Source organism: Parasteatoda tepidariorum, chromosome 2 (genome assembly GCF_982258835.1).
Source record: "Parasteatoda tepidariorum strain Cologne lab strain chromosome 2, Ptep-v5.0, whole genome shotgun sequence".
In the NCBI taxonomy this organism is placed as follows: domain Eukaryota; kingdom Metazoa; phylum Arthropoda; class Arachnida; order Araneae; family Theridiidae; genus Parasteatoda; species Parasteatoda tepidariorum.
Genome location: NC_141756.1, coordinates 57,390,349 through 57,415,614, shown reverse-complemented (window position 1 = coordinate 57,415,614; position 25,266 = coordinate 57,390,349). Strand labels below are relative to the sequence as shown.

Sequence of the window (25,266 nt, the reverse complement as noted above, 5' to 3'; positions counted from 1 at the left end):
TGTTTGTAACCAGTCGCCTAGAATTACTTATAACCTCTTCATACAGTCCAAGCTATCGACGACCTTACAGTTTGGTCGTAACAGCCGGAGTGCTAATCTAGCAGAATTAATCGTGAATTAATTCAACATGGCGACTGCTACAAAAGCTACTACGTCGCTCGAGTCTAGCGTCGTTCTAACAAGGAAGCGAGCAAGCATCAAAGGTCAAATAACTAGGCTTTCGAACGTGCTTACCGATGAAACACCAAATCAAAAATCCCTTGAGATCAAACTCAATTCATTGAGGGGTCTAAAAACGAAGATCGATGATCTTCGAAACGATTGCTACAGTATCTTATCCGATACAGATTTAGCAGACTTTGAAATTTCCCTAACGGAAATGGAGGACAACGTAGAAGCAATTGAGGTAAGCTTCTTAGACTTAATTATTCCTCAAACTTCAAATTTGAGTTCAAATTCTGTTTTGAATGAACCGAATACTAATGCAAACATTAAACTACCTCAAATTACTTTACCCCAATTTTCGAGTAAATACACTGACTAGCTTACCTTCAAAGCTCAGTTTACTACCTTAATTGATGAAAACAATCAATTAAGTGACTCTCAAAAACTGTATTATTTACAATCATCATTAACTGGTACTGCAAAACAATTACAGAATGTAGATGACTCTTATTCTTCCTTGTTTAACGCATTAAAAAACAGATATGAAAACAAACGACTGATAGTAAACAGTCATATAACTGAGTTATTAAATTTAAGTAAAATTAAATTTGAATCTTGTAAGGATTTAAGAAACTTAATTGATAATTTACTTAATCAATTAAGAGCATTAAAGCAACTTGGATTAGAACAAAATAAATTATCTGAGACACTAATAATGAACATTGTTTTGCAACGCCTTGACGATGAATCAAGAAAGGCTTTCGAAATGTCTTTAAATTGTAACGAATTACCCACCTGGGAAATTTTTACTGAATTTGTGTTAAAACGTATTCAAGCTCTTGAAAATGTTCAAAAATGTATTTCCGTTTCAAAACCGAAACAAGAAGTAACCCCCAAACATAAAAGTTTCGTTTTGCAAAATGATAAACATTTCTCTTGTTCTATGTGTCATCAAAACCATTTAATATATAAGTGTAAAAAATTCATTGACTTATCTGCTCAAGAGCGATTGAATAGTGTAAGAAAATTGCATCTGTGTTTTAATTGTTTGGGTAAACACATGTTATCTCAATGTAAAAAATTAGAGTTTAAATGTAAACATTGCTCTAGAAATCATCATTCGAAACTTCATGGGGCTAATTTCTTAAAACCCGAAGTTGAAAACAAAAATAATCAAATATTAGAATCCAATTGCTCTAATTTAACTGAGATTATTCCAAATCAAGCAAATATTGAGATGAGTAATATGAGTGGAGGGGAAACGAAAACTGTCACTTCCTCCTTCGCCCTTTCTCACAGCTGGCAGAAGGCGCCGCCAAGCAGTTGTAATGTCTATGATACTTACTCAAATGTTTTGCTTTCAACTGCTTTAATTTATGTGCGAGGAATAAATGAATGTTTTTATCCCTTTTTATGTATTCTCGATAGCGGTTCTGAAATAAGCGCTATTACTGCTGATGCAGCAAAATTATTGTGTTTAAAGGAGAATACATTAAACTCATTAATAACTGGAATTAATGGGGCAACTTTGAATGTAAATAAATCGATCTCTGCTCTTGTTTCTAATAAAAATAGAGACTTTAAGAAAGAGATACAAATGCTGATAGTGCCTAAAATTACTGAATTAACCCCTGCTAAACCGCTTGATGTTTCTAAAATTAATTTTCCTCAAAATTTGACGTATGCAAATCCTAACTTTTTTAAGCCTCAACGTGCGCAAATCCTGCTTGGCGGAGATATTTTTTACGAACTGTTACGAACCGAGCAAATAAAATTTGAAAATAGTTCAGTCATTTTACAGAACTCTGTACTCGGCTGGATTGTAACGGGAAGATTGGGCACTAAAGATAATTGTAAGGAATACAAATGTCACTTATTATCACAAGATCACACTTTAAGTGATTTGCAAAAATTTTGGGACCTTGAGTCTCTAGGAATAAAGGATGAACCCAAATGCTTAGAGGGGGATGAAGCACTATCCAAATTTAATGAAACAATTAGTTATAAAAATAAAAGATATGAAATCACTCTTCCTTGGAAAAGAGATTGGAGGGAATTGAACGATAATCTTACTGTCGCAACTAAGCGATTTAAAGGTCTTTTAAATCGTATGACTTCAAATGAAAAATTGTATATTCAATATAGTGAAATATTGCAAGATTACTTAGAAAAGGGAATTATTGAGAAGGTTTCATCCGCTTCAGATACTGTTGATAAACCTGTGTTTTATTTACCCCATCACCCAGTTTTCCGGAAGGACAGTGTTTATACCAAGTGTCGCATTGTTTTTGATGCTAGTTCTTGTGATGTTGGTGAACTTTCACTTAACGATTGTCTCTGGACGGGAACGAACCTTAATCCGAATGTATTTCATCTTTTAACCTTTTTCCGAATGAATAAATTTGCTATTTTAGCGGACATTGAACGTGCCTTTTGCAAATAGCATTGAACGAAAATGATAAGGACGCATTAAGGTTCCTTTTCACTCTAGACGATCCCACTAAGTCTGAAAATACTCAATTGCAGGTATTCAGATTCAACAGGCTTCCATTTGGAGTCAATGCAAGCCCTTTTTTGCTTTCAGCGACTATCAAGCACCATAATGATAAGTTCAAGAGAATATATCCAACAACTTCAAATATTCTTGATACTTGCTTTTATGTCGACGACATTGTAGCTGGTGCAGATAACTTGTCTGAAGCCTTCAAAATTTCTAGGGAAGCTGACATTATCATGAAGGATGCTAGCATGCACCTTCGTAAATGGGTTTCAAACGACGAGTCACTAAAACAAATGTGGGAGGAACAAGGATTCAGTACTCTTCCTTCATCCTCATCAGAAAGCCCAAACGAGTTGCACAAAGTTCTTGGGATGTCCTGGGACACAAAACTGGACATTTTAACTATGGAAGTTAAGGGACTACTGGAATTTCTTGACTTGAGAAAAAATACAAAACGATTTGTGTTGCAAGCAGCAGGTAGAATATTCGATCCCGTAGGACTAGTAACACCTTACACCATCAGATTAAAGATTCTTCTCCAAGAATTATGGTTGCGTAAGATCTCATGGGACGACGAGCTTCCTTCAGATATTCAAGAAACTTGGAAGCAGTGGTGTATCGAAATTCCTGAATTGGCTAACTTGCAAATACCCAGAAATGTATTTCAAATTTCTGATCACTCAGACTTTGTGTTAGAATTGCATGCATTTGCAGACGCTAGTCCAAAGGCTTACGGTGCTGCCATATACTTAAGAATTAAAACAGAAAATCAAGTAACTGTAAACTTAGTGGCTTCTAAGAGCCGTGTTGCACCCCTTAAGAGAATTTCTCTTCCTAGGTTAGAATTGATAGCCGCATTGCTTGCTTCACGACTTGCACGTGAAGTAAAGAAGGTATTAGATCGGAAAGGAATATCATCTATTTATTATTGGACGGACTCTCAGATTACATTGTATTGGATAAAAGGTTCCGTATTTAAGTGGAAACCCTTTGTAGCAAACAGGGTTAAGGAAATTCAATCTCTCACTGACCGAGAATCTTGGAATCACTGTGCTGGGTGCGACAATCCAGCAGACTTAGTAACTAGAGGAATTAGTTGCAAATCTCTCATCGAAAATGTCACCTGGTGGACCGGACCAGACTTCTTAAAGGAATTAGTAATTCCTAAGTGTGATGAGACTCTGAACATTCCAGAAACTGACCTACCTTGTGAAGAACTGAAAAAGTGCTCTGCTCCTGATCCTAATGACATTCCATCTGTTTCTTTAATTACCACCAAAGATAGATCCTTTTTTGAACAAATTCTTAACCTTTCTAACAGTTTTGTTAAACTAATTCGAATTTTATCCTTTATTTTTAGATTTATTCATAATTGTCGTAATCCAATATCTAGAAATAAGGGGTTCTTAACCATTGGAGAGAACAAACATGCAGAAAATTGGCTTCTGCTTTCATTGCAGTCAGGTGAGTTCCAAGAGGAATTTAAAAGGCTCAAACAAGGTGAACCAGTTTCATCTAGGAGTAAGTTATCTTGTTTAAATGTATTTTTGGATGAAAATTCTCTAATTCGTGTTGGTAGCAGACTTAGAAACTCTGATTTATCGAATAATAGTAAATTTCCCATTGTGCTGCCTAGCAAGCATAAATTAACTGATGTAATTTTGAATCATTATCATTTGAAGTATTTTCATTTAGGTGCACAAGCACTCTTGTTTCAAGTGCGACAGAAATTCTGGCCGCTTAACGGCAGAAATAATTGTCGTAAAATTGTTCATTCTTGTGTGATTTGCTTTAAAAATAAGCCTGTAAGTGTCCAACAAATAATGGCCGATCTACCAAGGGAACGTGTCACTCCTAATTTTGTCTTTAATGTGACAGGGGTTGACTTTTGTGGACCCTTTCTAGTAAAATTTAAAAATCAGCGTAAAGGAGTGTTAAATAAGATTTACGTAGCTGTTTTTATTTGCTTATGCACAAAAGCTATACATCTTGATTTTGTTTCAGACTTAACCACTCAAGGATTTATAGCTTGTTTGAAACGTTTCTTTGGTAGACGAGGCAAATGTTCGAAAATCATGTCTGACAATGGAAAGACATTTGTTGGAGCAAATGTTGAGATTAAAAAACTTTTGAAGCTCGTCACTTCCCGCGATGAAAACTTGTCTAACTTTCTCTCAAACGAGAATATTGTATGGGAATTTATACCCCCAAAATCACCTAATTTTGGAGGCCTTTGGGAAGCTGGGGTGAAGGCTTTCAAATTTCATTTCAAACGAGTAATAGGTAGCCAAAAATTGACGCTTGAAGAATTTGTAACTATTTTAGCTGAAATAGAAGGAGTATTGAACTCCCGGCCCCTCATTCCATTGTCGGCAAACTTTGATGATTTTCGGACATTAAGTCCAGGTCACTTCATAATTGGGAGACCAATAAATGGCCTTCAAGAACCTCTACTTAATGACATCAAGGAAACTCATTTGTCCAAATGGCAAAGGGTAACTAAATTTAGTCAACAAATTTGGCAATTGTGGAAGAAAGATTACTTAAATAATTTGCAGGGTCGAACCAAATGGAAATTTAGTAAGGACGATGTAAAACAAGGTACTCTTGTTTTAATGAAAAATGAGCAACTTCCTGCTACACAGTGGTCAGTTGGAAGAATAGTGGAAATATTTGAAAGTAGGGATGGAAAAATAAGAATTGTAAATGTACGTATGCCTAATGGTAAAATTTTCAAGAGAAATGTCAGAGACATTTGTATATTACCGCTTGAATGAAAAAAAATTTTTTTGTTCTTCTTATGCATATGTTTTTGAAAGGAAACTATTTGAGTGAATTAATTTTGTTTATAATTATATATGTATATTAATCAGCACATGTTATCCTACTGTATTTGTTCTCAAACTGTGTGTAATCGTAGCAAAATTTAGTTGTTCATTATTTTTTATGATTCTAATAGTATTCATATGTTCTATGTATTCTGTTTGTTAGTTATATTGTTTATTGAAATTATGTAATTGAATTTCAATCGGGGGGGAATGTTAAGTGACGCCAGAGGGCGTATGTGCCAGGGAAAAAATTGTAGTGTTAGTAGTAGTAGTAGATGCATGTAACTGCAGCGATGAACCATCGCCATATCTCTCAATAAAAATTGTTTTGTTTGTAACCAGTCGCCTAGAATTACTTATAACCTCTTCATACAGTCCAAGCTATCGACGACCTTACACACATTATTCAGTAACGGAAATTATTCTTTTCTAAATTACAAATATCATGAACGTCAAATCACAATAAACCTAAAATGAGCCGCGATGGCTCAGGGGATAGAGCATTCGCCTTTCAATGAGGCGAACCTGGTTCGAATCCCTGTCGATACGAATTCCGCATCCGGCTTGCATCGACCACAGTGCTGACGTGAAATATCCTCAGTGGTAAACGGATCATGGGTTAAAGTCCCCTTGCAGTCAAGCTAATCGTGTTAGGTTCTCGTGGTCTGCTACTCCCTGTAACGCAAATGCGGGTTAGCTCCATCTAAAACTCCTCCACGAAGGCAAATTTCTCCCAATACTCGATCCAGGAGTTCCCTTGTCTTCTGGATTGGGTTCAAAATTACAAGGCTACTGAGTTGAACCTTAGCAGTCGTAAACCCATAAAAGTGGGTCGGCTGTTCAACGACAGTTATAAAATAAAATATAATATAAAATAAACCTATAATAAATTTCTATAATTTGTGAGGCAACAACAAAATAAGCCAAAGAATTTTAACAGCAACCTTAACCCTATAAACTTTTCAATCAAAAAGGAAACTTCATTTCAGGGAGGGAAACCTTATCACCGCGGTTGTGCGCATCAATCAAAACACAAGAATGCAATCGCCTCATAAAACTGCCCCATTACAATAATGCATTTCGGCGATCACAAAGTTGCCTTTATACTAATTCTCCTCTTCCTCTGCTGGATATTTGGAACCGGAAACGACAGAGACCGTCACGGGATGCACAAGATCACTTTTCCTCTTGCGCATCACTCTTCCTTTCTCTAGGAAGGAAAAAGAAGGATGGGGAGGAGGGTGATGTGCCTCATTCACTAATAAACCATCTCATTCGTTCTACTGCCCATTCAGTGCAAAAGAAAACTTTCCCCACAGTGGCGCCAGTCAGACTAACACTCAGACAGACGTATATCCCAGATCTATTGAGTTATCAACCCTCTCCACCTTCCCCATGGAATATTAGTGGGTGCATGGGGAATGGGGGAAAGCAAATCGTGGGCCCAGACACTTGCTCAGAAACCGGAAGAAATGTAGAAGGTGGTGTACAAACTTGGTGGTTATTGGTGTAGGGGTAAACAGTATGCGAGTGGGGGTGCTTGAATCGAGACTCTGAAAGGGAAGATTTTGAGAAGGGAGATTATTTAGAATTTATTGGAATCTTATGTTGAAAGGATGAAAATATTAATTGAGTATTTATATTTATAATCCAGATGCAGTTTTTGGACCGCTCATGGATTCACTTAATAGGGAGAGGCGAATAACATCCCGTAAAAAGTTTTAACTTTTGATATTAAAATATATATATATTATTTTAAATGATATTTCTAGGCACAATACCTCGGAACTATTCTAGTTTATTCCATAGCAGAGGTGCGCAATTTTCGAACTGGACGAAATTACACAGTCACAACAGTTCTCTAAATTTCACTGATAAGAGAAGAAAAAAATCTTAAATGTGCTTAATGCCAGTAAAAAAATATATTATTATTTTATTTCTGTACTGTGTTTAATTGTAAGGGATTTATTTTAATGTTTTTTTTTTAAAAAAAAAATTCTTTATTTGTCTGAAATATTGAGACTTTTAGTGACTTCTCAGTTTTGAGGGGGACATATACACATCCCTCCTCCCCTCTTACAACTAACTCCAACGGTGCACATGGTATATTAGATTAAATATATTAAAGTAAAAAAAAATGTGTATGTTTTATTTTTTTCACTTTTTTTTCTTTTCATTTTTACCGTAATATGCAAAAATAGTGTATACACTAAACAGTATATCAATAATTTGTATATAGTATTACTATAGATGTTTGTTACATTGTTGTCAAAAATGGCGAAAATCTTCTTCTAGTAACTCTATATTTCCTGAGATTAAACTTTTAGCACATTTCATACAATCATGGTAAAAATTCGAAAACTTTTCGATTTACACAATTAATTCTACGACAAAAAAAAATTACTCATAACATTTACAGCTCAATTTCACAATTTCCTGACTTAATTCTTAGGATCATACAATCCGATCAAATTAAAAGTAATTCCGGATGCTTTCTTTATTTTAATGAATTAACTTTTTTTTTATTACTGTACTGTATTAATGAATTTATTTTATTATTACTATAATGTATGAAAGAATTTATTTTTCTTGATTACCGTACTGTATTAATGAATTTATTTTTTCTTGATTTCTGCACGAGTACATGAGTTAATCATGCGCATACACATAACCAGGTCATTCATGTAGAACTAGAAGAGTTAGAATAACGTTAAAATGTACATAACCTATACCATACAAAGAAATAATAACCGTAATGACATTTTAAAAAACACAAAAGCAGAGTTTAAAAATACAAATACTATAAAAAAATCCTAAAAAGGAAAAATATAAAACAAAATAGATTACACTGAGGAATAAATTTTTTGTTGCTCTTATTACAAATATTTAATCATGTCTTGATCTTATACAAATACTTGATTCAGGTGTGTGGATTTCTAATCTGATATAAGTGTTGCTCTTAATAAATTTTCTAATTTTAATAATTATTAATAATAAATAATAATTAATAAAAATTAATAATAATTTTTTTTAATTTTAAAAATCACATTTTTAGTTTAAAAACGCAATGTATGCCAGGGGGTCACAAAAATGGTGCGACAAACTTTGAAGGGAGTAAGTGCACGTCATCAGAACTAAAAAAGCGTAGGGACCGATGCCCGGAAATGCCGTCGTAGGTGGCTAGCTGCGATTTCCTTTTAGTACCTGTTCAGAAGCACATGATGAAACAGTTCATAAGGAATACGAAATTAGAGAAAGCGCCCTTTGCGGTGTATGACGACATTTCCGGGTATGGGTTTCTATGCAATTTTAATCCCGATGATGCTCCCTAACTCCGCTAGAAGTTTATCGCAACATTTATGCGACAACATGTTCACCAAAAAGACTGAAAATGGCAGCTAAAAAGAGAACTGTAAATTGGAGAGAAAAAACGATCGCTGACTTGAAGTCAGCGATACAAAAATATCTAAGATCTGTTAAAAATTCTTTCAGGGATTTTGTGAAAGGTCCGTTTTTCGTGAAATTGTGAAAAAATTACTCACATTCTTTCAACCAGGGTCCGCTTTTATGAATTTGTGCAAATAGGGTCCGGTAATTGCAAAAAACTTTTTCAATGAGTTTTTAAATTGTAAATAGATACAAGATTATGCTCGGCACTGTAAAATTATAATGAAAAGATATTTTGTGAACGGACCCAAATTTCTTCTAAACAAACCCCTGTCTTTGGCAACAACAGAAAACAAAAAACAAAAAATATTCCACAATGTTATTAAAACAATGATTTGAAATAATAAAAAAAAACTATTGTAAGCTCATTATATGAATAATAAATGCAAGATAAAATCGGATTTTCTAGGACAATTTCATCAGTATATTTTCTTATTAAGCTCTTTTCTTTAAAAAAAAAACAGCAAAAATTCTACATTAGAACACCGAATAAAAATAAAATATTAATATATAAGAATAAAATACTCGAAACAGAAGAAGAATAACAGGAAAAAAAAACTAAAAAGAATTAGGAAGAAGAGCTTCGATGCTTAATATATTGCCAGCCATTTACTTCAACTTTAACTCCAACCCAATTCTACTAAGAATTAATGTAAACGTTTTAAGCTTGAAAAAAACTCTCATTAGCGTTAATAAGAACACATAATTGCGAACACCACATTAAAGATTAACTGCACCGATAACAAAGATCTCTTGAAAAAAAAGTTTTAAAACTAAGACTTATAAAAAGTAAAGGGTTTTAACAAGCAATAAGATACCAAAGGGGTTTTATCGCGTTAATGCTAGACTGGGCCTTTAGTTTAACGCACCAGGAAGACTTATTAAAATTTATAACGTGCCCGAGGAAGCGGTTCTCCACAAATTAGAACCAGTTAATTCAAATCTTTCCGTTTCAGTTTTTTTTCCTCCCATTTTTAATAATTGCTAAAGGTAGGATTCGCGATAATTTGAGCAGAAATTAATCCAGCATAAAATAATTACCTTATAAATGAACAGAAATAAATAAATCCTCGTTTAAATTAAAAGAATTCTTAAAATATAAGAATTCATCTGTAAATATGATTTGTTTTTTTTCTCCAAGGAAAAAATTATCCACTACTTTGGAATGAAAAGGTCTTAAATTTATTTTAACAAGACAAAGTTAAAAAAAAAAGGATTAATCATTAGATTCATTAAGTCTAATGTATTTACTTAAAAATTGGCATATAGTAAACTGATAAATTTTTGTAAAATTTGGAAAGTTGATGCTAGTGTTTACACTGTCGGTCAGCCAGCTCTCGCTCTCTCTCTCTTTTCTCTTCTTCAAAACAATAACCAAATATAACTGTAACAAATAACTGTAAGACACTTCAGAAAAATTAGTAGAGTTGACTGTTAATTATAGTAGAGTTGACTGTTAATTATTATATAGCAAGTTAATAATTTATTGAGAAAAACAACTTTGTGCCCATAGTAATTGCACCGGTTATCGTACCGTTAATCAATACTATTTTAATACAAAACAGTTTAAACTCAATTCGAAAGTGTGCACCCAGTTAGCATGGAGGCCACAACATTGAACGACCGACACAAAGGTCCAAAAGCCGGCACCAAAGAGCATCTACGACAAACTAATACATTGATGCACATTTTCATATATTGGTGAACAGGGTGCGTAGCCAAATTATTCAACAAAAAATAAGCACATTTTAAGCACTTTTCAAGCACTCAAAAAATATTTTTAAGCACTTTAAAAAAATATAATTAGGCAGGGTTGGAAAGTTTCTGACAATTTTATCTTGTTTCAACTTGTTTGTTAAACCTTATGGCATTGTTTTTGACAATTGTCAAAAATCATGAAATTTTGAATGATGATGGGGCTGAGTTGAGAAAACGCTGAATAGAACAATGTGAACTGTGTCATTTTGTTAAATTCGTAAAGAAAATAAACAAGGTAAAGGAAAAATATCATTTTGAAAAAGGGAAAATTAAGCGCTTTTTAAAAGCACCTATAAGGGCGTTCAAAAAACGAAAAATCAAAAATAAGCACCTTTAAGCACTTTTTAAAAACGCTATGCAACCTGGTGAATATGCACCTCTCTTAACTCATAGACAGAAACATTACAGTATTCCCTTAAAAGCATCCAGGTACTCCAATGATATTTCAATTTTGAACAATTCAATATTTTCATTTATCCTACAACTATGCAAAAAAATAATAACTTCAGTTTTATGCTTAAAGTAACATTACACACGAGCACGATTTGAATTATGTTATGTACTAAACGTTTTTAAAATAAAATAGAATTCAAAGATAGAATTTCAAGCAAAGTACGACAATTGTAAAAGAAATCTTAGCCAAGATATATTTTAGTTTTGGGGAATATTTTTTTTTTATTGAAACAATTCAAAAAACAGAAAAAAATATACCACAAAGATAATCGCAAAACAACAAGAGAGAAAAATCACTCGCGTCAAAGGGAGAACATTTTAGGAACAATTTATATTCTCCGAGAACAATTTTTGCTTTTGAAGAAGCCATTTTCTAAAGTAACAAAGAATATTTTTTTTTTGTTTTTCGATAAGAGTCCATACATGTATATATATTTGGCTTTGCCTGGAAGCTATAAACAAAAAATGTGCTATAGAATGGGATAAACAATTACAGATAAAAAGAATCAGATAAAAACATTCCGCTTTAAAGGAAATCTAATTCATTTTATGTTCTCAGTTTTTGCAAAATAAACCGATGGAATAAACTTTTAAAACTACTATTCAGGAAAGGAATTTATGATCCATTAAATTAAATAGCGTGTTAGGTATTATTTTATTCTTGATAAAATTATAATTTGACGTGCAAAAAAAATGGTAAAATATAAGAAAGATGAGATAATGTATTAAGAGAGTAATGTTGTGAATTAGTGAAAATATGATCCTGAATTTATATGCATCCTAAATAATCCAGTAGTGTGTTTAAACTTTTATGTTCGCTTTATTGAAATAGTGAAAAATTTACTCACATGTGAATTAATGAAAATAGGAACCGTATTTTGGGAAACATAACAAAAATCAGTGTGTTTAGACTTTAAGAAAAAAAATCACTCTTGCGAAATTGCGAAAAATTTATTCTTAATTTTGTGAGTTAATGAAAATAAGACCCTAATTTTGTGCTACACCACAAAAATCAGGAGTGCGTTATGACTTTTTGTGAAATTGTGTAAAAGCTTCACAAGTTCATAAATTGATGAAAATAAAACTATATTTTTGTGGGGGTAAATATACAAAAACCATGTCTTTCAAAGAGTTAAAATTATGAATTAAAGACAAAATTAACTACGATTTTCAAAATAAAAATTTTGGAAACGGTTCTCTCTCGCGATAATTTTTTTTTTTTTTTTTTTTTTTTTTGTGAAGGATTCATTTTTGCGATAAAAAAATTTCGTGAATGGCACGCTAACAAGTTTAAATTACTCTAAAAGTGTCCCGTGTAAAAAAAAATAAATAAATACAAAAAAAACAAAAACAAATTTTAAATGCATTTCGGTTTTTCTTAAAGAATCAATAAAAACGTTTCCGACAACCTCTTAATCATAAACAAAATAATTGTTTGATATACAAATATCTGTAATGTGTTGTGACTTTTTGTGAAATTGGGAAAAATCTATTCACAATTTCGACAATTAAAGAAAATTATGTTCTGTCTTGTGAGAAAAGAAAAATACATAAAAACTATGTCTTTCAAAGAGTTAAAATTATAAATTACAGACAAAATTAACTACGTTTTTCAAAACACAAGTTTTGCGAAGGGCCCGTTCTCGCAATAAAATATTTTGCGAAGAGTCCATTTTAACAATAAAAATTTTGTGAAGGATTCATTTTTACGATAAATTTTTTTTAAATGTGTTTCGATTTTTTTTTAAAAATTCACTGAATTTCCAACACCGTAATTACAAACAAAATAATTGTTTAAAATTCCTATTTATTAATAACAAAATTGCACATTGAAAGCAATTAACTTGTATTAATGTCCAATATCAAAAGGCAATCAAATGAACAAAATACGATGAAATCTCTAAAAGGGAAAAATAGTGGGGAAATAAGAGGGGAAAAAAGACCTAATTTTAAAAAAACCAAAATGAAAAGAAAAAGAAAAAAAAAAAAAAAGAAACAAATTTTAAATGTATTTCGAATATTCTTAAAAAATCAATCAACTCTTCCTTGACAACACCTTAATTATAAACAAAATTATTCATTGAAATTTCTATTTATTGATAACGAAACTGCACAATAAGAGTTATAAACTTGTATTAATATATTAGTTCAATATATAGTCCAACAATGTAGAGCTTTAATCATTTTTTTGCCTCAACTTATCAAAGGATAATCAAATGAAGAAATTGCTTGAATTGGACTATATATTGGAACAATAAATAATTGTATTAATATATTTAGTCCAAAATAATTTTTGCCTCAACTTATCAAAGGATAATCAAATAAACAATTTAAGACGAAATCTCGAAAAGCAATCCATAGCGTGAAGATAAGAAAAAAAATTAACAAATTTCAAAATGGCGAAAATAAAAAACTGATCAAATTTTAAATGTATTTCGTTTATTCTATAGAAATCAACAAAAACTTCCTAGTCAACTTCTTAATAATAAACAATATAATTGTTTGTAATTTATATTTATTAATAACGAAACTCCACAATGAAAGCAAAAAACTTGTATTAATATCCAATCTTGTAGAGCTTCATCCATTTTTTTGGAAAAAGCCTCAACTTTTGATCGAAGGATAATCAAACAACAAAATAAGACGAAATCTCTAAAAGCGATCAATAGCGGGGAAATTAGAGAGTAATTTGCAACCGGATGACTCAAGAAAAAGAAAGAATTTTAAGAATTCGAAATCTTTAAAGAGGTGGGAAGGAAGATGAGGTTGTAAGGTGTTCGAAAAGAAAGAAAAAGAACTTTTCGAAAAGGGAGTGAGAAAGAAATCGCGGGAAGATGTCCAGAATTTGCCGATATCAGAATAATAATCAATGTTCCAAGTTCTAGTAAAAGAATTGTTATACATTATTCGTGTAAGACGAGGTGTTGGATTTTTATTCTTATTTTTTTTTTCTTCCTCAATTTCATTTTTTGTCGTCATTTGCAAAATTGAGTTTACGTTCGATAAAAGAATATGGAAATAGTTTCGAACGCTGCATAAGTTCTAAAATGGAAACACGAATTGTAACAGGAGTAAATATTTTAAGAGAAACGGGGACAAAGAAAAGAAGAAGAAAAAGAGGAATTTTACGAACGCTTTTGACGAGTACATTTGAGTCGTCTTTCATTTCAAATGACAGGCAGTTGAAATGATTTATATTTATTTATTCATTACGGTTCGGAAAGATGTAGGGAAATGTCTCAAAAAAAGATGCTTAGAAAAATTTCCGAAAATTAAGTGAAAAAAAGGAATAAAATTATGTTTCGTTTATGAATAGAAATGAAGCGGTTCTAAAAGATGTATATTCATAATGTACGCGAGGACGTGATCAATGTACAAATGTACAAAAATAAAGACATTTTCAGCAATCTGCAGAGAATAATAATGCGAGGGAGGCGCAGATAGGAAAAGATACATGAGATAATGTAAAGAATATATAAACAATGAAAATTGAAGATAATGCGAGATAAAGAATTTCAGCATTGATTTAGAAGAGTTGGAAAAAAGGAATTCGATATTACATAAGCCTTTTGAAGTCAGCAATAAATTAAATTAAATTATAAATTACTTTTAAAACAGAGTTGACTAAATTAACTAATTAAATTATCATAACATGTTGATTGTCTTCTGAACCGAATAAATAGATATTTTTAAGACCTAAGTATATATTCAAAAATAATTAAGTTGAGTTTCATTATTCCATTTTATTATTAATTAGTTTTTATTAATTTCATTTTATAATACATGGTAATTAACAGCGGCATATGTCTAGACAGACAACATGAGATATTGTAATTAGCATTGAGAAAAACAATAGACTACTAATTCATTTTCATGTTTTTTAACTAACACATTTCTTTTTATTTTTACCTTACTTTAAAACTCATCGACTTGAAACAATATGTTTTCGATTAGCCCACACTTCTCCTTAGGCACTACGGGCGGTTACTGGCCAAGGCCGTCTCAGTCATTTTACCTCATCTAGATCTATTCAATGCTATCCCTCTATTAACTCCCAAGTCCTTGAACCTTTCCTCTACTCCATCTAACCATCTTGTTTTAGGTCTTCCTCTTTTTCTTTTTCCCGCTGGTGTTAGGAAGGTAATTTTGTTAATAGGATTTTCATAGCTATATCGGAATACATGTCCTAGCCACCTTATTTGAGAAACCTTCATCATCTTTACTATGTTAGGTTCTTTGTAGTGTGATAGTAATTTATCGGTTCCGTTTTCTCTTACTGTGCCAAAAATGTTTCTTTTTATTTTTCTCTCGATCATCATCAGTTTCTCTCCGCCTGTTTTGTTAATTAATTGCCCAGCATTCGCTGCCATATAAAGCCATTGGTCTCACTAGTGTCTTGTATACAGGGTTGGCTTTTTGCCGGCAGAAACTGGTTTTTGCCATGCCAGTGGCAAACCGACAAAAACTGGCAGAAACTAAAAAAACGTCTATATTAGTTCTAGTAATTGCTTAATGACATTTTGTTTAAGTAAACTGAAAAATGTAACTCTATGTAACTGTAGCAAACTTTTTAATTCGCAAAAGATGCTTGTGATATTTGAATTAATTTAATAAAGGAAGAGAATCTTATGGCTGTTTATGAAAAAGAAGTGACCTACAGATTTAAACAGGCAGTTACTGATTATCATTTGCTAGCTTATATGCTGCATCCATATTATTTGGGATTGAAATTATCATGTGCTCAAGAAGAAAGTGCCAGAATTTTTCTCGCCAATATTAACCCAGATTTTGTACCTTATGTCCTAGCTTTGCAAAACAAATCGGCCCCATTTCCTGAAACTTATTTTTTCAGTCAAGTTTTGACAACTACCCCAGCTGCTACATGGTGGTCCAGTTTTAAAAAATACTCAATAGATGAAAGTTTCACAAATCTTACTTGTTCCTTTATGGCAATGCCTGCTAGTTCTGCTGGACTTAAGAGAATCTTCTCAAATTTCTCGTTCGTGCATAGCAAATTGAGAAATTGTTTAGGTTTAGAAACTGCATAAAAATTTGTCTTTTGTTATAGATTACTGCAGAGTGCAAATAATGTAATATTTGATTTTGAATGGTGATAATTTTGTAATTAAATTGTACTTTGTTTAACATTTAATTGTTTTTCTATCAATTATCCCTTGTATGTCAATCTCAGTACTTACTTTTATGTCATTTTCTGAATTTCTGCCACAAATGTGGCAGAAATGGGTTTCTGCCATGCCAGTTTTAACCGGTTTCTACCAGTGGTTTTAACCACCTCGGCAGAAACTAGCTAACCTTGCTTGTATAACTGTATTTTTGCTTTATAACTTATACATTTAGATTTGAACTGGTTTCTCAGCCAGCTCTCAACTTTATCAGCCAAAAACTATAAACCGAATACCATTCGGGAGTTTTTTTTATCCTAAAGTTTAAAACACTGCTTAAGTTTAGCTTTCACTTTTGCTAAAAAAAAGCTTGCTGTTATATCATATCTCAGCAAGAAAAATATACTCTAAAATATAGTAAGGATAGAAACGGCGAAACAAAATGAAGAAATAAATATAAATTAATTTCGACATTAATAAAAAATAATGACGTCACATTAAAATTAAACGTAAATTAAAGCACTATTATTCTTGAACTCGATTTCAAAAATTTATCAATTAAAATGGATTTAAAAAAAAGATGCTACCAATAAATACAAATATAATTTTATATCAAAATTTTCAAGATAAAAAAAATCAATCTAAAAAAATTTAAAAAATTATGTTTGCTGATAAAATCTGTAAATAATAGTTCATTGATGTCCATTTACATTATTCTAAAATCCACTACTTAATTCCACTAGAACTTGAATCTTAAGCATCGCATTTATCATTCGAATATCTCAAAATTGCCAGCAATTTTAAGGATCCAAACCTCATTCAGCAAAATAGGGTAATTCCTCCTATTGCGATGTAGTTTATTTCTCGAAGAATCTCAAATCTTAAGATATGTCAAAATATTACGAACAAGTTCTTTAGCAAATATGAATCCATAACAACTTTGAAGCAAAGACAATAATATTTTACCACTTTTCATCAAGTTTGACATAAAAGTTTGTGTAGGACCTATACAGCACTATGTAGAATTAGTCTGTAATATTAATAAACAAAGGAAATCAGTTAAGTCATCTATTATTCTATTTCTCTAAAGCACGTACACATAAAACAAATTAATGTAAAATAAGTAGGTGCCAAGGAGTATGATATTAAAAATAAACAATTTTGAAATCAATACAGAAATTAAACTCAATATCAGCTAAAGTAATTGAGAAAAACTAAATTATGTGGTGTGTATGTAAATTAATGAAATCAATGAAAATATTGAGGTCATATTAAAATTAAATACAATAAAAGCACTATTATTTAAAAGAAACTCGATTTTCAAACATTATCAATAAAAATAGATTTAAAAAACGCTACCCATACAAATATAATTTTACTAAATATTTAACAACCATCAAAATTTTCAAAATAAAAAAAAATTCTTAAATCAACAATAAGTTTTATTATTCATGGTTGCCAATGAAATCAGTAAATAATAGTTTATTGGTGTCCATTCAAATTATTCTAAAATTCACTACTTAATTCCACTTGAACTTGTATATCTTAAGCATCGCATTTATCATTCGAATATCTCAAAATTGCTCGCAATTTTAAAGATCCAAAACCTCATCCAGCTAAATGGGGTTAATTTCTCCTAATGCGATGTAGTTTATTACTCGAAGAACCTCATATCCTAAGATATATTAAAATATTACGATCGAGTTCTGAGTGGATAACACTCAGGGAAAGGATTCATGTGTTCTTCCTATCTTAAGTTTAATAGCACGGTTACCTAAGCTGGCTATCATCAGTCAAAAGTTATAAGTGTTTGTTTGGGCATGAAATTAATGAGATTGTTGCTTCTTGAATAGTTTAATCAACCATGGTATTTCCTTGAATAAGCTGAGTTAATGGCAGAATGATAATAAATTTTGTTAATCAATTTCTCTTCAGCAAATATGAATCCTTAACAACTTGAAGCAAAGACCATAATAATTTACCGCTTTCCACCAAACTTGAAATAAGTTTCAGTAAGACATATACTTAGTGGAATTTGTCGGTAATATTAATCGAATCAGTTTTGACATGTATTGTTCGATTTCTCCAAAGCACATACATATAAAACAAATAAATCTAAAATGAGGAGGTCCTCAGCAGTATGAAATTAAAAATAATCTTTTATTAAATCAATATAGTGTGAATTTAAATTGTCACATTAGCTTTGACACTCAATATCATCTAAAATAAATTAGAAAACTAAATTACGCTGTATGCGCATAACAGTTTTGGTACGCAGTTACTTTATTAATTGCTTCATTTATTTTCATCTATCCTGCATTTCCATAAATCATTTATATATTTCATAGTGTTAATTATACTTCATTTACAGCTTTTTTTCCTTAATGCATTCCCTGTTTATTTCCATTTATTGATGTTGGTTTCCATGAACAAATATCGTTCATGAATACTGTCGAGTTGCAATAATACTTCCGACATTTTTAATTGGGTTTAAATCAGATTAAATTAAAAGTTAGTTTTTTTACCATTTTTATTAAAACAAAAGTTTTTAATTTCCCCAATCGTTTAATCTTCATGTGTTGCAATCAAGATTTTAAAGCGAAAGCAGATAACTCCATTTGGAATGTTTTAGATAATTTTTAAAGTGAAAGGAAGCCCTGGCGGACGCCGTTTAAAAAGATGCATTTTTATGATGAAATAATTTAAATTTATCCTTTATCCTCCAATGATCTAGAATTCTCTACTTTGCTCTTTATCAGAACAATCCACATAAATGCTGCTATAATTCAATAAAAATATCTATACATATATTTACTTTCATAATTTACAACGTTACAAGGTCCGCACGAAACAGAGGGAAGATTTTAATTTGTCTATGCTTAGCTACAGAAACGTAATTTCCTTATTTATACAGTAACTAATTTATATTTTTGAATATTCATTTATTTATTGTTTGCTTTATGTTGCTATATTTATTTTTTGCTTTATGTTTCGCTTAAAATAAATTCCATTGAACTTAGATACTCAATTTTATTAGAGTTTAAACTTAAAACTTAACATTTGTAAGACGTTTTAAAAATACTAGTGAATAAAATAAGGCAAAAAATATTCAAAAATATTAATTACTTATTGAATAAATACGGAAACTCCGGACACACATTTCTCCATAGGTTAACATGGAGAAAGTGAAATCCTTTTTCGGTCTGAAGGAGACTCTTAATTTATATCTTTATTATAAAATATAACATAAAAGTAAACCACACATAGGAACTTTTTTTTTGGAAATGCTTTACATTGTTATTGTTCAATTAAACAAAACGTGTTTCCTTCTTAATAAAAGTTTTCGTGATCATGCTGTTCAGCCTACCATTTTCTCACTGGAAAGCCAATGGAAGTTGATTGCTTTTTTAGAAATTTTATTTTCTAATTGTATTCCTTAATATTATCGTGTATAGATATAGATATGTATCATTGTACGTGATCGAGGGTACTGGCACACAATAATAGAATTTTAAATAAAATAATGCAAAATTTTTTTTTTTTTTTTTTGGAAAAACGTAAAGATTCTCCGCAGGACACATTTCTTTACGTAGTGATATTTCGAAATAAAGAATAATTATCCTAAGATTAAATTTACTCTTTATAATGTGTTTATATCACTAAAAATTAAAATGCAATTAAAAATGAGTTTGAGATTAAAGAAGAAAAAAAAACAGAAAACAAACTTACCGATATAAGAAATAAAATATATATATATATATATATATATATATATATATGTTGCAAATGTATAGATAACAGAAAATAATCTGAGCTCCTTGGAATCAGCGTCTATTAAAGCCTTCTATTTCACTATTTACTATACCAAATCTTTAATCATGTTGAAAAGCAGTCTTCAGACCATGATGCCAACAAAATCAAGCGGAAAAATCTTTTTCCCACAGTCTGTCTACTTTTCTCAGAGAGGAAAAGTTAGGGGATAATCTTCGTTTGTGTAGGGAACAGGGAAAAAGAGAAAAAGTTATAAGAGGAGTATTATTCCAAGGGAAAGAATATATTTATCACGGTATAAATAGAAGGGAAAATATACCCGACATCTGAACATTTCAATACATTATCTACTTTCAGAGAGCTTCCCACACACAACCTGGTAACCGCTACCGTATTTTTCTTTAAAAGAAGCACCAACTACCATTAATTGGAGGATTAATTTTAGATTCAGATTTTATTTGTAATTAAGGGTGGTCGTGGGTAAAATTGGATGATCGTTAAATAACAATTAATGAAAAAGATCTTTTGCGGCGTGGGAAAGGACGGAAGACTCTGGCGTCGGTGTTGGTTCAGAAGATGATGAAGTTGGGACAAATGGCCGATTAAATGGAGTTTGAAAGGAATTGTGTTTTAGAATTTAATTAAATTTCATTCATTTAGGTACGGTTGCTCCCGAAGATATTCTTTTTGGAAAAGACATAAAATGGCGAATTTTAATTAGAAATGTCTGATTTGTCTTTAGATTCATTACCTTTTATTGCTTCTCGAGAGGGTCGAAGTATGAAAGCGTTGTATTTATGATTTGATCGATATCTAATAATGTAATTGGTGCAGGGAAATTGATTTTTCATTCACGACCTCACTTAAATCAATATATTTAGAAAAGTACTGGATATACAAAAAAAGGTTTTAACCTACGAAAAACTGCTAAGTACCATCCACATAGTAAGTGGTAAAAAATTGAACCACGCACTATAAAATGGGGTATGAATTTAAATACTGCTATCTACACATGTCATAGAACTAGGCTGAAATAAGATGACAGGACAAATATTTTAAATTTTATGAGGGTTTTGAGTATAAAAAGTACGATTTTATACCTATATACTCATTGACATTGCTATTGAAAGGAAATAATTTTTTCTATGTATTTTTTACGCTGTATCAAAGAAGATCAAACAAAATTTACTAGGACTAATAATTTAGAAGTTATAAGGATTTTATTAAAAAAATTAAACCCCTACCCCTCTCGCACTAGATCCCAACGAACGAAGCGGTGCAACTTTTAACACTTACTAAGAGATGCATACCTAACAGTTTGCAGCACATTAAGATTATTATTTCTTTTTGATGTCCTGTTAAAATTTTACTTTTTATTTATTTATTCACTTATTCTGTATTCAGGGGTCTGTCCAGACATTTTGTGAAAGATCCGTTTTTGTAAAATTGTGAAAAAATTACTCGTAATTCGTGAATATAAAATAAACTTCAAGTCACATTCTTTCAACCAGGGTTCTGCTTTTGTGAAATTGCACAAATAGGGTTCTGTTATTGCAAAAACCTTTTTCAAGGAGTTTTTAAATTGTAAATAGATACAAGATTATACTCAACACTGTAAAATTATAAGTAAAAAAAATGTTTAATTTTCAAAAATAAAAAGCAATTGCTGCTACTAAATTAGAGATGCAACACACAAATATTTGGTATTTAGCCTATACTGCTGAACGCAGAATATTCATTTCGGACGAATAATGGAAGAAGCGTCTGCTGAAGACAAAGCTTAGTTCGTTTACATCTGTGTTACTTTTTTTCCGCCCCCCTGGGAAGGGTTTTTTCCATTAACAAAACAATAATAAAGATAAACAACTTCGTGAAGGGTCCGATTAAAAGATAAATTATTTTGTGAAGGGTCCGTTTTTAGGTTAAAATATTTTGTGAAGGGTCCGTTTTTATGAAAAGATATTTTGTGAAGGGTCCGTTGACGGACCCAAATTTCTTCTAAACAGATCCCTGGTAATAACTAGAAAGTAAAAACAAACATATAAAGACTGTAAGAAATTTCACTATTTTATTTCCCTAAACGACAGGCAACACTGAAATCGTGATCTTCTACTCACAAGATGCAGCAAGTGTTCCAAAAAGACTTATACATTATGTAGCATTTCATTGAGTTTGTCGATAAGGCGAAGGAAAACAGTTTTGGAATTCATTTCTCCAAAGCATATACGCATAAAAAAGAAGGTGCCATGGGTGAGATTTTATATTTAATTAAGGAAGTTCTTGGGTAAAATTGGATGATCGTTAAATAACAATTAATGAAAAAGATCTGCATCGAAACAGAAAGGATGAAAGACGCTGGCGTCGGCGGCGATGAAAATAAAATCACTTAATTACACTTCTAACTAGAGTATCACAACCCAAGCAAATCGAAAGATATATAGTATATTCACAGTATAATAACTTTCAATCGCCAATAATTTTAAGAAAGTTAATCATATCTCCTACATCGAAGTTAACGCAGCTATCAAATCGTTCAAAACCAAATAATAGCTCCACTGTCAAGAAGATAAATCAAGAACAGCGGTGACAATAATTATCAACCCTTGCTCGAAAAATTATTTTATTTATGTCTGTGCAATTAGTTTAACAAAAATTAAATAAAACAAATAATTTAATAAAATGCAATTTTTAGAATATTAATTAACTTTCATTTTAAAAACTTTTGTATGTAAGGCATGCACAATTCTCTAAAATTACCAGCAGTCTTCAAATTTTAAACTTCTATTAAAAAAAATCGGACTACTTATAATCAATTTATACTATTTAATACAATAATATTAAAAATAAAAAAAATTAATTACGATTTTTAGACAATAACTAACTTAGAGTTTAAAGATTTTTTATGTTAGACTTGCGCACAATTCTCTAAAATTACTTGAAATTGCTCGGTAAATTTTAAACTTTCATAAAAAAAAAAATTGGACTTGCAATAAATCGATCTATGATTAAAAGAATTAAAATACGGACCATGGTTTGCACACCCTATGTTTGGATAGAATAAATGAAATATTTTTTCATTATTAATCTTCAATAAAAATACCACTTTTATTCCTAATCGAAATGTATAGGAATAACTCAAATTTTTATTCATTACAACTAAATAAATTCTATTCGTGAGCAATTTCGATGAATATATTTGGGTATTGTCTCCTTTTGCGTATGTCATCACATCACATGAATAATGTTTTCGTGGCTTCTAAAACAACCCTAATCATAAGACTCAAAAGGAAGCAATATTACATTGCAAATGTAATGAAACCTCTTATCTTTTATAATTAATGTATTCAGCAAAATTAGCGCAATATTTCCTATGTAAACATCACGAAGTCTGAGTTCTGCAAATAATAAAACCCTAACTGTTTCTTCAGCTTGCAATTACTCTAATCACGGAAAAGTTGACAACCACGATCCCGAGTCTAGATGGCATTGTTGTATCTAATTTTTGATATTCTTAAATAACGCATTTATCACCTGCTGTAAAAGAGCGAGCTTATTTGTCCATTGCATTATCACACTATTCAAGGGCTCCCTTTCTCGCTATTGGCGAGAAATATTTGGCGATCATTTTATGCTGCTTGACCTCATTTTTCATTTCACTTGCGTGAACCAACTTGTCAAACTTCTATCCCACTTATTCCGGAAAGTGTGTGGTTTTCGATCTTGAGGTGAAAGCACCAAAACTCTTCTACCCCATACCACCGTCCACGCCTATCATCACCCACGCCTCTCCAGACAAAAGATGAACAGCTCCATTTGTCTTCCAACAACTCAATTGAATGAGGTGACTGGCTGCAAAGGTTTTTTTTCTTTACTCTCTTCACCCTCTTCTGTGTTGTGAAGATGAGACTAAGCAATTTTATGACATATTTTAAGCATGTTTTCCTCCTTGACGACTTCCAGCTGTTGTCGAAACACAACCAATTTATTTGGATTAGATAAGAATGTAAAAAAAAAAACTTCAATTTTTCCCTCTTTTTTCTTTTGTAGTGCCACAGCTAAAATGATTTACTGTGTTTTATTTATTAGTATGGAATTTTAGCATTGTTAGTATTGTAGAAATTTGCCTTTTCTACTCAGAAGGTCCTTGTTTTATTCGACAACAAAATGTTAACAGTTCATACGTGACACGAAATCTGTTTCGATAATTTAAAATAATTGTTAAAAGAGGTGTTATAAAATGTTGAACTTAACTAAAATAAATGTTCGAGCAATTTATACTAAAGGGCAAAATGAGTGGAACAAAATACAAAACTTTTCTAATCACAATTTTCAAAACATTGTCTTGGACAAAAAAATAGCATACACTGTTTTTTATTCATCTGCAAATAACTCGGTAACTAGTTTTGTGTGATTTCTGATAAATCGCAGTAGTAATCTGTTCAAAAAGTCTGTCATGTTCTTTTCACTTACCAGGGGTCTGTTTAGAAGAAATTTGGGTCCGTTAATGGACCCTTCACAAAATATCTTTTCATAAAAACGGACCCTTCACAAAATATTTTAACTTAAAAACGGACCATTCACAAAATAATTTATCTTTTAATCGGACCCTTCACAAATTTGTTTAACTTCATTATTATTTTGTTAATCGAATAAACCCTTCCCAAGAACTTGAAGAAAGACAGGTGTAAACGAACTAAATTTTGTCTTCGGCAGACACTTCTTCCTTTATTCGTCCGAAATGAATATTCTGCGTTCAGCAGTATAGGCTAAATACCAAACATTTATATGTTGCATCGCTAATTAAGCAGCTGCAATTGCTGTTTATTTTTTAAAATTGAATTCTTTAATTATAATTTTACAGTTTTAAGCATAATCTTGTATGTCTTGACAATTTAAAAATACCTTGAAAAAATATTTTTTCGCAATAACGGACCCTATTTGCACAAATTCACAGAAGCGGACCCTGGTTGAAAGAATGTGACTTAACGTTTATTTTATTATTCACAAGTTACGAGTAATTTTTTCACAATTTTACAAAAACGGATCTTTCACAAAATGTCTGGACAGAATCCTGCATACCGGGTTTCGCTCAACTCACCCTTACCATTTCTTTTCTACAAATAACATGCATGTATCCTGTCCCCAAAACCATGTTCAAATGTAAACTTTGGACAATAATCGATTTATCCGAGCAAACATTGCTTATTTTAAATCGGTAATA

General features: G+C 31.3%; 2 protein-coding genes across 3 annotated transcripts in view; one reads left to right on the top strand and one right to left on the bottom strand.

Annotated features, from left to right (window-relative positions):
• Positions 1 to 25,266, bottom strand: part of LOC107446303 (fat-like cadherin-related tumor suppressor homolog) — a 456,785-nt gene that overhangs the window by 398,675 nt on the left and 32,844 nt on the right. The gene's annotated exons all lie outside the window — the stretch shown is intronic.
• LOC147815785 (uncharacterized) lies at positions 128 to 7,006 on the top strand. Its single transcript, XM_087156583.1, has 4 exons — positions 128 to 406; positions 788 to 2,477; positions 2,657 to 5,389; positions 6,483 to 7,006. Exons 1-4 carry the CDS (start codon positions 128 to 130, stop codon positions 7,004 to 7,006), a joined length of 5,226 nt encoding a protein of 1,741 aa, XP_087012709.1.